The following is a 14205-nucleotide window of genomic DNA, read 5'->3' as shown; positions in this document are numbered from 1 at the left end:
CCCAACATTTTGTCCATGGCTGTTACAGAGTGACCTCAGTGTGTGTGTGTGTGTGTGTGTGTGTGTGTGTGTGTGTGTCTGTGTGTGTGTGTGTCTGTATGTGTGTGTGTGTGCTGACACCAGAGTGACCGATGATGAGGTATGTCACAAATGGTAGTTGAGCTTATTGTCCAGATTGCCACGTGTCAAGAAAAACAAAACATAACACCGTGAAATCACAGGTTGACCTCTAAGTTTTAAGTTAACTGACTGTGGCTTCAACCAACCATTACTTTCATTATCTACAGTCAGATACAGATTACTTTCTTGATTGGCTGGTCTATGAAACAACAACTTGTCAATATAGTTCCATTTTGAATGTCTTGTTTTTTCCAAAGTGCAAAGATATTTTTATAACAAAAGACTAAGAAAACCACAAACAAAATCACACTGAAGAAGCTGGAACCAGTGAAATTTAGCCATTTTTGCTTTAAAGATCAATCAAACTAAAAAACTATAAAAAATTGCAGCCAATTAATTATCTGTCAGTTGCATAATCAATTAATCTATTTATACTTTCAACTCTGTTACCAACCACACCAATGCATTATGCTTTTATGGAGTGCTAGCGTTTGATACTGACTGGTTAAATCATGGACTTTTCTTGTCGTTGATTTTGGCAGAAACTTGACATAAAGCTTAACTCTAAGATTTGTGCGATGCCTCCTAGCAATGAAATTGTAAGAGTTTCATTGAGAATTTGTGTCGAATGCTTCATAAATCTACTCTTCTTAATTCAATGTGTTCTCTTTTTTGTTGTTTTTTTTAGATACACTTTATGAGCCTTTATACCACAGCACTGGGTCAGAGAGTGCTTGCAGATTTGGCTTTTCTCCTCAGGCTAGTTCATAAAGAGTAACCCAGGCTTGAGGGATGGTGGTCTACCGCTCATTGAACATGTGGGAAAGCTCTCATAGATGACTTAAGCAGATGCTAGCCACTCACTAGCCCACTAGGGAATCCCCTCCCACACTCGAAGGGTGGGAGTCCTAGGAGGGAACTTTCCTGTTAACCCAAGTGAAGAAGACATTTTCCATAAGTCATAGTGACGACTCATGTGTTCAGAGTTACATTGGTGGACGTTTGAGTGTGTCACAGAGCAGTGCACTGTAGTTTTCCTCCATTGCAAAAAATACACACAACTTATTGCCTTATAAGCCTTAAAGAAAGTCCTTTGAACTTTCCTGTCAAGGACTTGAGTAGGAGGTCTGTGCCAATATATGCATACAGTAATTAAGACAAAGAGAAAAGCAAATTGAGTTTCCACAAAGCCAAAGCCCTCCATGAAGGTTGCTGTTTTGACTGCACTCTTTGTGCTCTTTATTTGTGACATTTTTATATCTCTGGCCCGGACAAGCAGAATAAATGGCCCAAGAAACCTCTAGAAATACAGGAAATTGTAATTATAATGAATTACCATATTCCCTTACCAAAGAAATCCACGGTGCCTTGTCTCTTCACATGTGCCAGATCAGACATGAGCGCTTCCCGTTCGGGCCAAATGGGGATTTCATGATCATGTCTCGGCACTGTTTGTATTGACACACCAATCTAATGGAGACTTTATACTGATTACATGCTTCCTTTTATTCTTAGTAACAGCCAACTTAACCTTGGTCATATTTGTTATAAAGAAGACTCACACCTGCTCATTAGTGCGTGCCCAGAATCAAGGCCCTGAGGTCTTCAAGGCTAAAGATTCTGACAAAGCCAAGAACAATACAATTTAATCAGATAGAAATCATGGAAATATGTCAAGTGTGTTGGACTGTACGTGTCAGCCTGAAATCCTAACATATGTACTCAGATTGTTGAGTGTTGACTCAGCGAAGCAGAGTGTTAACAACTAATAAATGAAAGTTGTTCATCTGTCAACACTTCCCAGCACTAGATGACTTCACAGCTAAGTACCATCAACTTAAGGTGCAGAGGTCACTAGAAAACTAGTTTTCTTAAGGCCTTTTTTCCAGTGACTAAAGTGTTTTCATTGTGTTTACTTATTGGACGGTGAGGTAATATATATAGTACATGCTCATTATTTGCCATCCCACTATATCATCTAAAGTAGTTTTGGTAAGCCCTCAAGAGCATCATAGTATAATATATCCATGCCAGGGTCCTAGGATAAACGACACCCTTCTCTCTTTGCGGTCTACCAGATAGTTTGTTCTGTTGCCAAGGAAGTCAACTGTAATTTTGAGATTGGTTGCCAAGAACTATGGACTAGTCTGTGGTTGGTATAGTTTTGTAGGAAGAAATGGTAGCTTGCCTTTCCCGACATAAAGAAAGCTTGTCTGACTGTTGAGCAGGGGGGAAAGTGCATCTGTGAAGGGAAAGTATGGAAAGTGTAGTACTTTTGATGGCACACCACAAACGATATCATTTCAAGATGTGGAGCAGGGTTCTCTGGACAGGAAACTTTGAAATCTGGCAGTTTGTCATTCTGTGTTGTTATACAATCTCTGTCTACAGCTTTAAGACTGCATGGAAATGCCAACTGTTGTATATTTCCTTTTTTATGGTCCATTCATCTGTAGAGGCATCAAACAAAAGTTGAATGCCAAATCAGTAACCACTCTGGGGTAATATCAGAATCTATAATTAACACAGTTCTGCAAAGACTAAACAATTCATCTAGGCTAGCAATTATGTGGAACAGAATATCAGCATCTTTAAAAGTTTCAGACAACATGGTTTAGAAAGGTTCAGCGAGGTTGTTTCGATCCTTATGGTTGCATTTTCTTAAATAGTTTCTCTTCTCATTTAAAGGGCAATCATGCCCCTTCCAGATAGAAATTAATGCCAAACCCAGCTTTTCAGAAAGCTCCAGTGTTCTTAGTACTCCTTGCCAAGTAATTGTGTGGCAGCAGTGAAGAAGACAAGAATATTTTGTTAATAGTGCCCTCTCTCCATCCTATTTCTCCTGCAGATCCACATCAGCGTCTCTCCAGACAAAGTCAAGCTCCACTTGGACTGCCAGGAGGTGGCAGAGAAGCCCATCAAGGAGGCCAACAACATCTCCGTGGATGGCTACGAAGTGCTTGGCAAGATGGTCAAGTCTGGTGGCGGAAATAGGCAGTCTGCAACAGTAAGCGAAAAAGAACTCAGACTTATTAAAAGTGCAAAAGGCTTGGAAAAACACGTTTGGAAGAGCATCTCACAACTTTCCAAAGAATGAATACCCAAAACCCTCTTGTGCGTAAATGCACAGTTAAATTTTAACTGCTCCCAGTGACTGCTGAGAGGATAAAAGTCTGCATCTTTCTTTTTCTGAGGGTCTTGTTGTTGTCTGTGTTCAACAATGTGCATTATCATCATGAATGGGAGCCATTTGTAACGCCCCTTGATATTTTTACCCTTCTCTGTTGTGTAGTTCCAACTCCAGATGTTCGATATTATCTGCAGCTTGAGCTGGATCAGCCGAGACAAATGCTGCGACCTGCCAGCCACAGTAAGAACAAGTGTCATTTAAAAAATCTTATGGAGGGTGCTATTTCACAACCAAAGCAAGTCTAAATGCTGTTTATTTGGGCACTATCCCACATCTTGTATGTAGGATTAATTGTGTTATGTATCCTTGTACTTTTATGGTAAGTTTTTCATTAGAATTAATAGTAAATGGGTCCCTGTGATTGCATAGACCGTATGCATGCATGCATGACTTATTGGTGATTTACAGTCTAGGCATGTATGTATGTATGCTGGCATGTAGTCATTTAGTGAAATGAAAGACTGATAACTAGACTACTGTTAAAAAGAAAGTGCCTCAGCTGAACTGAATAGAACCTTGTATCCTGTGTAATTGTACTAATCAGACTGTTTCCAGTGTGACCCTCCAATTACATGACAACAAGTGCTCCTTTAGATCATGGACCAGACAGTGAATCACATTTATTTTGATACAGTATGGTAAATACCGGATGCATGCACATTTACCCAATTACAAGCAATTTATCTATAATTTGCATCAGATATTAATACATCATGTCAATGATTGCAATGTTATGTAATTCATTTTGTCAAACAGTTATTTCCAAAAATGAGTACAAGGTTTGCAGCTGTCACTGATCATTTAGTCATAAACCCCCATGCTGACTCTGCTGATTCCAGTCACATTTCAGCATGAGCCACTGTTCCATCATGACCTTTGCAGGGTCTCTAAACTGTCTCTTCTTTTTAAACCCCAACTGAAATCAAAGCCACAATTTGCCAGGATACTGTAACACAATTAGACCAAGGATTTTCTTTTCTTGCCCTTGTATAATGTAGATTGCCAAGACATGGTCTCAATTATGAACTGGTGTGAAATCACAATACTACTCTGACGTGTGTGTGTGTGTGTGTATACTTATTTCTCTGTTCTGATTTCTGTATCTAATTTTTTTTTCTTTTTCAGAGAGATGAGGCCAAATGTCCATCCCTTCCCCACTCCTGCACATGCACACAGGATAGCATTGGCCCTCAGGGGCCTCCTGGTCCTTCGGTAAAGACACTATTCATCCCACCCTCCCCCCACTCAGCCTATCTTTACTTTCTCTACCTCTGTCTGTCTGATAAAATGGTTTTCTCAGAAGTATTTTGGTGATGATGATAATGCCATATATACTGACAGTAACAGTAAAGCTATGAAGAGCTACTTGACATTTGCCTGCTCTACAATTTGAACTTGAGTTGTGTGAAGATGTCCCTCGCTTCAGGAGTAGTATTTTCTTTTCCTTTGGATGGAGCAGTTGAGGGTGAGACCAGTGGCATGCAATGAAATGTGGTCTCAGGGAGAAGTGTCAAAAGATAAATGCCTGTCGGAAAAACAACAGTCTGGAATATGTATGCTTGGTAACCTCACTAAGCCCCAGCGAGCATTTCGTATGACTTTGGGTTTTAGGACTTTTGGAATCTACTCCTGTTGTTACACTTACTCTGTGTGTTTCTGGCTCCTTGTTTTTCCAGGGCAGCCCAGGTACTAAGGGACCACGAGGAGACAGAGGAGAACCAGGCAATGCTGTGAGTCAAACCTTACATCACTTTAAGCATCATATGAATTGTGTTTTTACAGGCTATTTATATTCATAACTCATTTTACTGTAAGTTAGACACAGTTGGTAGCCAGTGAAGCTTGCTGACAATTTTAATAATACTAAATTCACAGATAATAAAAGTCTAAATTCAGTTGAATAGTGCTGTATATATTTCCTCAACTTGATTTAAAGGAGGCCCTTTTGGAAGCACCTTAAAGGCCCCATTCTCAACGCTGTTAAAGTTCAATTTATATATATATATACAGTATATATGCAGTAAGAAATACTGATTAAGATCTGAACCTATGAGTGAGAGTATGGCCATGAAACTGCTTTGTTGTGTGTCACTGTTATGCTGTAGGGTCCAATGGGTCCACGTGGTGAGCATGGACTCGTAGGCCCAATGGGACCACCAGGTCCACAAGGCCCTAATGGACTATCTCTACCTGGAGAACCTGTAAGTTCACCTACACTTTAAAACTCAGGCACAAATCACAGGGAAAAAATTGTTAATCATCAGTATGGTGGCAGATGGATTTTAATGTACATGACAGATGCTATCACTTACAAATAGTACTCATGCTGATATGAAGTTGCAGTGTGTGTGAAAATTGTGAGATGTATGAAATATTCTTTGCATCCACCAATGAATGGTATTAACACCTAAAATGCTTTGCACTCTTAAAATCCCTACTACTCCTAGCCAGGCAGCTAGACTGCTTTATTTACTTTTACTTTATTTTACTTACCTGCAGATGTTCGTATTTAAACATGAAATCAATCACAGACTGACCAATAACTTCTTCTATGATTTGGTTCTATAATAATAAATTGACTTGTCTTTTCCTCCTCTGCCTTCAGGGTCGTCCAGGACCAAAGGGAGATTCCGGAGACTCAGGCCTGGCTGGTCTGCAAGTAAGTACTCCCCCTTTCATTTTGTGGTTTATGAACAGGAAACAGGAGAATATCCATAGAGAGCAGCGTTGCTACTAGAGCCTGGATTCAGTCCACACAGCGCGATTGAAACCACACTCAGAGTGGGAGGTTTACCATGCCATCCTTAGGGAGACCCACACTCTCAAATCAGCTTGATGACTGACAAACGGTAGAAAGCCAGTGATGAAGTTAAATTATTATGAAGCCTAGACTCATGTTACCAAAAGGGAAATAGGGAATGGAACATGTTCTTCCCTAGACTTGTAACTGTAAATGATCCCAACTTGGTAAAGACTTAATGTCTGTAGATGTTGTACTTCTTGGATAAAAGGGAATTCAAATAAAGCCAGTCTTTACCATTACTGCACCATAGCATTCAAACTTCTTTGAGGTTCTTCAGATTATTACCACTGGTGATTACCAGTATCACCAATTTTTCAAGTCTTAAGGTGATGGAAGTTTACAGATTCAAAGCTAAACACATTTGACACTACATGGAAACTCTTCAGCAGAAGGGTAGTTTTGAGTTGGCATTACGTAGCCATCTCTTGGCAGAGGAACTGTTCATTCATCCAGCTGAGGTCATTCAGCCAACTCCCAGCATACAACCATATTCTGGCCTTTGAATAAGCAGATTCAGACATGGGAGAAAGTCCCTTTCTTGGATCTTTGTTGGGGCTTATTGGCAATATTGTGTTGATTACTTAACACAATGAAGCTTATTGTAACAGCACTGTCTAGGCACATTTCTGCTTGACATCATGTGTCAACAGCCAGATATGAGATTTTGAGTAGCTAGATGATATATTATCTTTGGCTTAATAACTGGGAAACTGCATGATTTTTTCTTTAGAGCAAGTTCAACAGAGGCATTTGGGAGCTGTATAAACATATTGTTCCTGATCATTAGCATTTGATTAAGTGTGTCTGTTTTTTTCCCAGGGTCCTCCAGGACCACGTGGTCCTCTGGGCCCCGTTGGACCAACTGGAGCACGGGTAAGATCTACCTCCAGGCCTGCTTAGTGTACACACAGCATTTAAAGCCTACAAATGGATCCAACACTTACTTAAACACATGTTTTGCATGCGATCACTCACTCAGTTCGGTGCAAACAGAAGTACTATCGTGCACTGCATGTTCTTACTTGCGTCAGCCAGGAGAATTGAGCCACTTTTTAAAAATGTAATTTGAAATGACAGACTCAAGGCTGAAACCAATATAAAGCCATGACACTGATGTATTGCATGGACAGAGTCCCCAGGGTGTTGTAACCCATGTGTGATTGTTGTTGTTTCTACATAGGGGCCACCAGGAAAGGAGGGACAATCTGGACCAAGAGGCCCACCAGGGCCTATGGTGAGTGTCTGTGTGTGTGCTTGTCTTTATGTCTTTGTGTTGTGCAGAAAAGAGGCAAATAAATATGCCTTGGATCTAGCTTTACATTCTGATATATCTGTAACAATTACTCATCTGGCTCCACGATTGTACTCTGCTGAAACAGCACATAAAAAAGCAGACTGTAGTCTTTAGGCCCCCCACTGATACAAGGATGGTGCATGCACCTCATTTTCTTTTTTCTGTGGTCTGGGGAGGTCTGAATCTACTTCATCTGGCCATAATACCAACAGACATCATGCCAGCATAGAATTCACATGTGCTATACCATAATGACTGCTCCAAGAGCTATTAGCAGTTGCTGGTGTGCCCCCTAACCATGTGCTGTTGTGCACTGGTGTGAGTTTCCATCACCTCTTTAATGTTCTTGGCAGCATGCAAAATGCCCTCATTGCAGATGTCAAAGCATAGATCCCAACTTAATGCTTGTTACACAACAGTTAACAGGGAGCAGGAGTTAAATGTTGCAATTATGTTTACTGTGTAGTAATTCAAGATAAACACTACTCACTCTGTTTTTCTTTTTTTCAGGGAAGCCCTGGAAATCCAGGTGTACCTGGAATTACTGGGAAACCAGGAAAACCAGGAGACACAGGAAATCCAGTATGTATTGAATAGCGAGGTTCACGCTAATGGTCATATTACAGTGTTTAGGAAAGATGTCTTTGTTTCATTCTGTCATCTAGTTATTGATAATGTTCTCGTTAACAGGGACTTGTTGGCCTTAAAGGAGAGAAAGGAGAGAGGGTAAGTATCATTTTTGCACCAGTTATTATGCCATCATCAAGAGAAGATGAAATGCCACCTCTCATGAAACTCTTTTTCACAGGGAGACTTTGCATCCCAAAGCATGATGCGATCCATTGCCAGACAAGTTTGTGAACAACTTGTTAACGGTGAGTGGAATCTCTTATAATCCTTAAGGTATATTATAAATGCTAAAGCATGACCCCAATCCAACTGATTTTGTTCTTCTTCACAGGTCAGATGAGCAGAATTGACATGATGCTCAACCAGATTCCTTCTGGATATCGTAGCAACACTCCGGGGCCACCCGGCCCTCCTGGCCCACCTGGCAATCAGGGATCTCGTGGAGAGCCTGGACAAGGTGGTCGAGCTGGTTTCCCTGGAAGCCCAGGTTTACCTGGAAGTCAAGGAGAGAGAGGTACTTGAACTGTTTTCATCTTTTTAATTTTTGGACGTGTTAAATAGCAGCAAGCAGAGAATAATAAGCAAACACTGAGCAATGAAATAGTTAAGGCTAATACTGAAACAGACTGCAGTGCTGAATGGGATAACTGAATGCTGAGTGCTGAATGACATAGCTGCATTACCTTGTGTAGTCTACATATGAATCAATTTAGCCTTACAAAATATTATTTGATCAAACATTTCTCTTACAGTGTTTCATACCTGCTCTTTACTTTACTTTTGTATTCATTTCAGGACATGGGCAGTTTAGTAGTTTTTCCAAAAACATGTTTTGTGGTTGTGAAAGTGATTTCCTCTTTCTACTGTTTCATATAGGTTTGCCAGGAGAGAAGGGAGAGAGAGGATCTCCAGGAAATGGTATCAGAGGACAAAGAGGTGCAAGTGGGCCACCAGGTAACACAGTTGTTTCTTTTCTCATTTTTTTAACTGAAGAATTCCATTATGGTTGAGACTCTCATCTCAATGAGTCAAGGAACAGAATCAGTTTTCTTTTGTTGTTTTCCAGCAGCTGCAGACAGTATGCTGGTCTCCTACTGTGTCCTATAACTCTGTCTTTACACTAAAACATAGTTTCACGTTAATGGCTCTTTCACCCTTTTTGTGAACCTTTTTGAGGACACAGCGTATTCCCGTTAGTCTAATTAAAATGACACATTCCAGCTAGAGGCCAGAATTTACCTACAGTATGTGTGTTTCAGGCACCTTCATTTGGTCAGCTGCACCTCATAAATTCTTTGGAGAGACCTCTAACATATTCCTAATTCTTTCCTATAGGATTTATGTCCTGTGTATATTGAGCTTCTCCAAACACTGTGCACATTTGAAATATTATAAAGGAGATAGAATTTATTTACATTCATCATTAAATAGGTATTTCTCTGTGGGTGGGGTTTCGACAATCTTCAGTCAGTCTGTCGTCAAGGTCATGATGCAAGTCTTGAAACACTTCTTAACAGTTGTTAATAGGCCGATTTGTTAGTTTGGAAAAGGTTTTGGCCTTTCCTCAGCTGCAGTTGATATCCAATATGTTAAGAGGCTCACCACTTCAGAAGAATTCATTTTCCCAGGGAAGTTATTTCAAAACCTTCTATTGATGTCTACCCCACAAAACCAAACACTGACATGTCTGTTTTGTGTGAATGAAGTGAGAAACAACTGAAGATCAGGAAGTCACCACTGATGACTCATTTCTGTGTGTGTGTGTGTGTGTGTGTGTGCGCGTGCGTGTGCATGTGTGCGTGCGTGCGTTGTTGAGAATCAGATTGTTGTACAATGAGCTTTCTTTGGTGGCTTCATTGACAACACATGGGCTCACTTAAGCAAGAGAAAAAGAGAGAGGGGGGAAAATTCCATCCTGAGTTTTACCGTCTAGACAGGGGCCGGGGGTGTAACTCCACACAGCCCTAGACTACTTTTTTTTTGTCAGGCTTTTTAATTGAGCCATTGAAATTTTTAAATTACTGTGCTACAGCCCTGTGTTACCCCCAACCCATTTCCACTGAATTTACGGGTGATGTCAGAAGGAGTTTTCTGCTGAGCTCCAAAGACCCTCCTTTCCAACTGGCCTCACCTTCTCTCTCTCCTCTTGTAGGGCCACCAGGCGAGTCAAGAACGGGACCCACAGGTCCTAATGGCTCCGCTGGGCCTCGTGGCCCTCCAGGTCGTCAGGGTACTCCTGGGGTGAGGGGACCACCAGGACCTGCTGGATACTGCGACTCCTCTCAGTGTGTTGGCATTCCTTACAATGGTCAAGGATACACAGGTACACTCAATGCTGTCTAGGTGCTGCATGGTACTGTACTACATTAGATAAGACTAAGTGTATGCAGACTAATTACATTTGCAACTCAGCACTACTTCTTTCTTTGATAATGTATTGAGGTATGGATGTAAGTGTTCTAAAATATTTATTTTTGAACTCAAAGCAAGCTTATTTCTACAAAAAATTAGCCATGCTCTGTTCCCCCTCGATGCTGTTGCTGTGCCTATCAAGGTTTTAGTTCTTCCACGTACTTCTGCAGTCTTGGCCATTTTTTAAAATACAATTGGTCCTTGATCTTGCACAGAGATTTTAACAATCAACTTCTCATTTCTATATGGAAGCTAACGTCAGCTCTCTAATTATGTTTCACTTTTAACATTACAAAGAAAAAAAGGCAGATAGGGTGTATTGGGCAAAGTAATAATATTTGTCAGGAATATTGAGTTTGGATGGAATTGCTGGAGTGTCTACATTGCTAAAGCAGACATCCCAACCTGCAAAAAGTCATTTCAGGGAGGTTCGGTCCTGGGGGGGGGTGTGGGGGTGTGTGTGTGAGGGGTTAGGGTTAGACATTGATAGTCTGGGAGAGTTGAGATGGCCTGACCGAACTGATAACATTAGCCTAGCATGTAGGATCGGCTTCCACACAATAGCTACAATAACAACCAAACATTGTTGTTAGCTGGGTATGTTAATGTTTGCATCTTTTACATTAGAGCACTGTTTAATCTATTTTGGACAATTTTGCTCTTGTATTATTGGTTTTTGGAAAGGTCAAGTAGACACATTCCTTCGAATTCTTTATGTTGTTCTTACTTCAGCCTTGCAAAGCTTCAGCATGTAGAGAAATCCAAAACTTCATGGATGCTAAACTAGGGTTAGACAATCACTGTTAGTGGGGGAAGAGTTTAGTGATTAGTGATTGGGAGACACTATATTCCAATACCTCCATACATTTGATGTACAATTTTAAAACTGGCATGTAAAGCATTCTAGCTAGCAGTGTATGATAAAAAAAAAATGCTAATAACTTTGTTCCACAGAGAAAACTCACACCCTCTTTGAACTATTTTCAGGTTTGGCATAGTAAACGATCTAAAGTCACCTGTGCCGCTTACACTTTGAAGTCCTGTTTCTGAGATGTTTGCCCATTTGCTATGGGGCATGTAAGGATAATCACCATGGACATAATTATTGAACATTAAAACAAACATTACAAAAGCCAAACAAACAGAACGGAGCGGACTGGCACTAACATCATCTCACAGCTGCAAGCTACAGTGATGGCAACCTGCTGGCCTGTTTGCATCTTGAACCACAAACCGTTGGGAAAAAAAAAACAGAGACAGAGCATTTCTACGAAGGAAGGAGCATGTACAAATACCACCAAAAACAACTACTAACAAAGAGGATTTCATAACTGAAAGCAATGTTAATGTAGGGGTGATATGTGTAAATAAAACTAATTTGTGTGCCTTGTAAATGATGTATGAACCAGGACGTTTCACTAAAATTCAAGTTAACACTGAGCTTGTGCCTCATAACCCTCTGCTTACTTACCACCAGCATAACCTCTGTTTACAAAGGCTTAAAGTGACTTAAACTGCTCTGGTCTAGACTGAAGCATGTTCCATGTGTTTAATCATCATGTTCTTTGTGTACGTTGGTCATATTGGTGCTAAATGTTGCTCTCCTGCTCTTTCCATGTGTCCTTTGTAGTATCAGCTGGTTATTGTACTACGTCTTATTATCTGATAGCTTGATGGATTTTATTGTAAATGTCATGACAGCATTTTGAAAGTTTTCAGTCAGTGTTTTATTTAGTTTATACACACATATATATATATAGAAGGGTGACAAATTATCAGGTCAGAATGCTTGATCCTTACCCCAAGGGGGTTTGGTGGCTTTGTTATGCTGTGTTTGGCATTTTGCTGGTGTGGTTTGGGTCCACTTGTCCCCTTAGACGGGAATGGTCACTGCAAATCAATACAAAATTGTTCTCAGTGATCCCCTTTACCCTGTGATGAAACATTTCTATCCTGATGGGACTGGTCTCTTCCAGGATGCTCCCATCCATAGGGCACCAGAGGTCACTGAATGGTTTGATGAGTATGAAAATGATGTGAATCATATACTATGGCCTTCACAGTCACCAGATTTGAACCCAATTGAATATCTATGGGAGATCTTGGACTGACATGTTAGACAGTGCTAACATGATGGTGGTCATCATCAAAACATTACTCCAGTAAAGTTTCAGAGAATCAATGCCAAGGAGCATTTAAGTTGTTCTGGCAGCATGTGGTAGCCAAACACCTTACTAAGACACTTTATGTTGGTTTTACCTTTAATTTGTCACCTGTCTGTATATATATGTGATTCCTTCATTCAGAGCAAGAAAGTCTTTCCTGCATAAAGTAGAAAGCAATAGTTTGACACAAGATATTTTTGGGAGTTCATAGTGGAATATAATTTAAATTGTGCATGTGAAAATATGTAGAAGGAACACTTTTTTTGATTGGCCACCCTAAATATTTCCTAGCCAACCGCTACGAGCCTGAACCTGACGTAGTGTCTATACCTGTGGAGCCATCTGGAGAGTATGAGTCAATACAGTCACCTGGTTACTCACGAAACCAACGAGGAAAGAGATCACTACCGACAGACAATAAAGAAACACTAGCATCATAGCTACAATAAGGAACTCTCAGAAAGTGTTATAATGAAATGATTTCCATGATCACTTATGTGAGGTGACATTCAGAACAAAACTAGTACTTATATGGGTTTGATACCCGTGGCTATATTGAACATATATTTTTTTGACATGAGAAAGTTTAGCAAGATGAATAACATGTTCGTTCATTACAAACCTGTGTGCTTGCTAAGTGTCTGCTTGTAATATAACTGCAAGTGTTTATCAGACTCCAATGTGTAATGCACTAATCATGTGAAAACTAGCAGAAAGTACAGTATGTGTGTTTCCGAACATTTTCAGACTACCCATGTTGTCTTTGTCAAATTTCAGTATGTAAAGCTGTTTCAGGTACTGCTTCGGGAAAAAAAACAGACAATTAATTTTACCCCCAAAGGTTTGCTCATTGTGATGATTCTGTAAGGCCTGTAAACCAAATGATAATCTGACTTATTGTAACAAACCAAACTTTTAAAAAAATGTTTTTTGTTACCAAATGTGGAATTGCATGTTGTGTTGTATATTTACTGAGGATTTCTAAGTCAGAATATAGTTGTTTTCTATCAATGCAGTTGGATTTGGTTGCAAGACTATGGACATAGAATTGCGTTTCTCATGTTTTAACTGCACATTTTGTGAATTCCACACAGCCTTATTTTCTTATTTATTTCTGAAACAGAAGAGGCATTTTTCAATAAAACTACTGAAAATGTAGCGTTTGTTTCAGCTTTCCAATTATTTTTGTCTTTTGTTGATGAAATCTGACAATGCATCTGTTCATGGTCTAAAACTATGTGGATTAGAAAACTATTCTAAAAGCAGCTCTTTAACTATATAGGTGGGTAGACTGAGCCCAGTGGTTGGGACTTCTTATGCAAAATTCCTCTGAAAGAACAGACATGATTTTGAGTGACATGACTTGTTCTTCCCACCATTAGGCCTTGAGGAATAAGCTTTGAAGTTTGAACCTTTATTTATTTTGACAGCAAAAGATATTTTGGGCCATCCAGAAAGTCAGTTCGTGTCAGGGCAACAAGAAAGAAGAGCAGCGAGTGTGAAAACAAATAGTCCATGATACCTAACTTTTCCAACATGTGTGCTGCTTCACAGTCTTTTACATGCATCCGCTTGGCTTTTGTCCTATCAG

The 14205-nt window shown here is 40.0% G+C and overlaps 1 protein-coding gene across 1 annotated transcript in view; it reads left to right on the top strand.

The window, feature by feature from the left end:
* Positions 1-13772, top strand: part of col12a1a (collagen, type XII, alpha 1a) — a 57300-nt gene extending 43528 nt beyond the window's left edge. Inside the window, exons 52-66 of the mRNA XM_053336107.1 lie at positions 2969-3127; positions 3413-3490; positions 4436-4522; positions 4987-5040; positions 5416-5511; positions 5916-5969; positions 6933-6986; positions 7294-7347; positions 7918-7989; positions 8098-8133; positions 8216-8282; positions 8369-8551; positions 8914-8991; positions 10190-10360; positions 12906-13772. Of these exons, the coding sequence (XP_053192082.1) occupies positions 2969-3127; positions 3413-3490; positions 4436-4522; positions 4987-5040; positions 5416-5511; positions 5916-5969; positions 6933-6986; positions 7294-7347; positions 7918-7989; positions 8098-8133; positions 8216-8282; positions 8369-8551; positions 8914-8991; positions 10190-10360; positions 12906-13054 (1392 nt within the window). The 3' untranslated portion in view covers positions 13055-13772. The remainder of the gene's footprint in view (positions 1-2968; positions 3128-3412; positions 3491-4435; positions 4523-4986; positions 5041-5415; positions 5512-5915; positions 5970-6932; positions 6987-7293; positions 7348-7917; positions 7990-8097; positions 8134-8215; positions 8283-8368; positions 8552-8913; positions 8992-10189; positions 10361-12905) is intronic.
* The last annotated feature ends 433 nt before the right edge of the window (positions 13773-14205 follow it).

This window comes from Scomber japonicus, chromosome 16, assembly GCF_027409825.1.
Source record: "Scomber japonicus isolate fScoJap1 chromosome 16, fScoJap1.pri, whole genome shotgun sequence".
In the NCBI taxonomy this organism is placed as follows: domain Eukaryota; kingdom Metazoa; phylum Chordata; class Actinopteri; order Scombriformes; family Scombridae; genus Scomber; species Scomber japonicus.
Note: the sequence above shows the minus strand (reverse complement) of the source record. Positions and strands in the feature narration are given on the sequence as shown.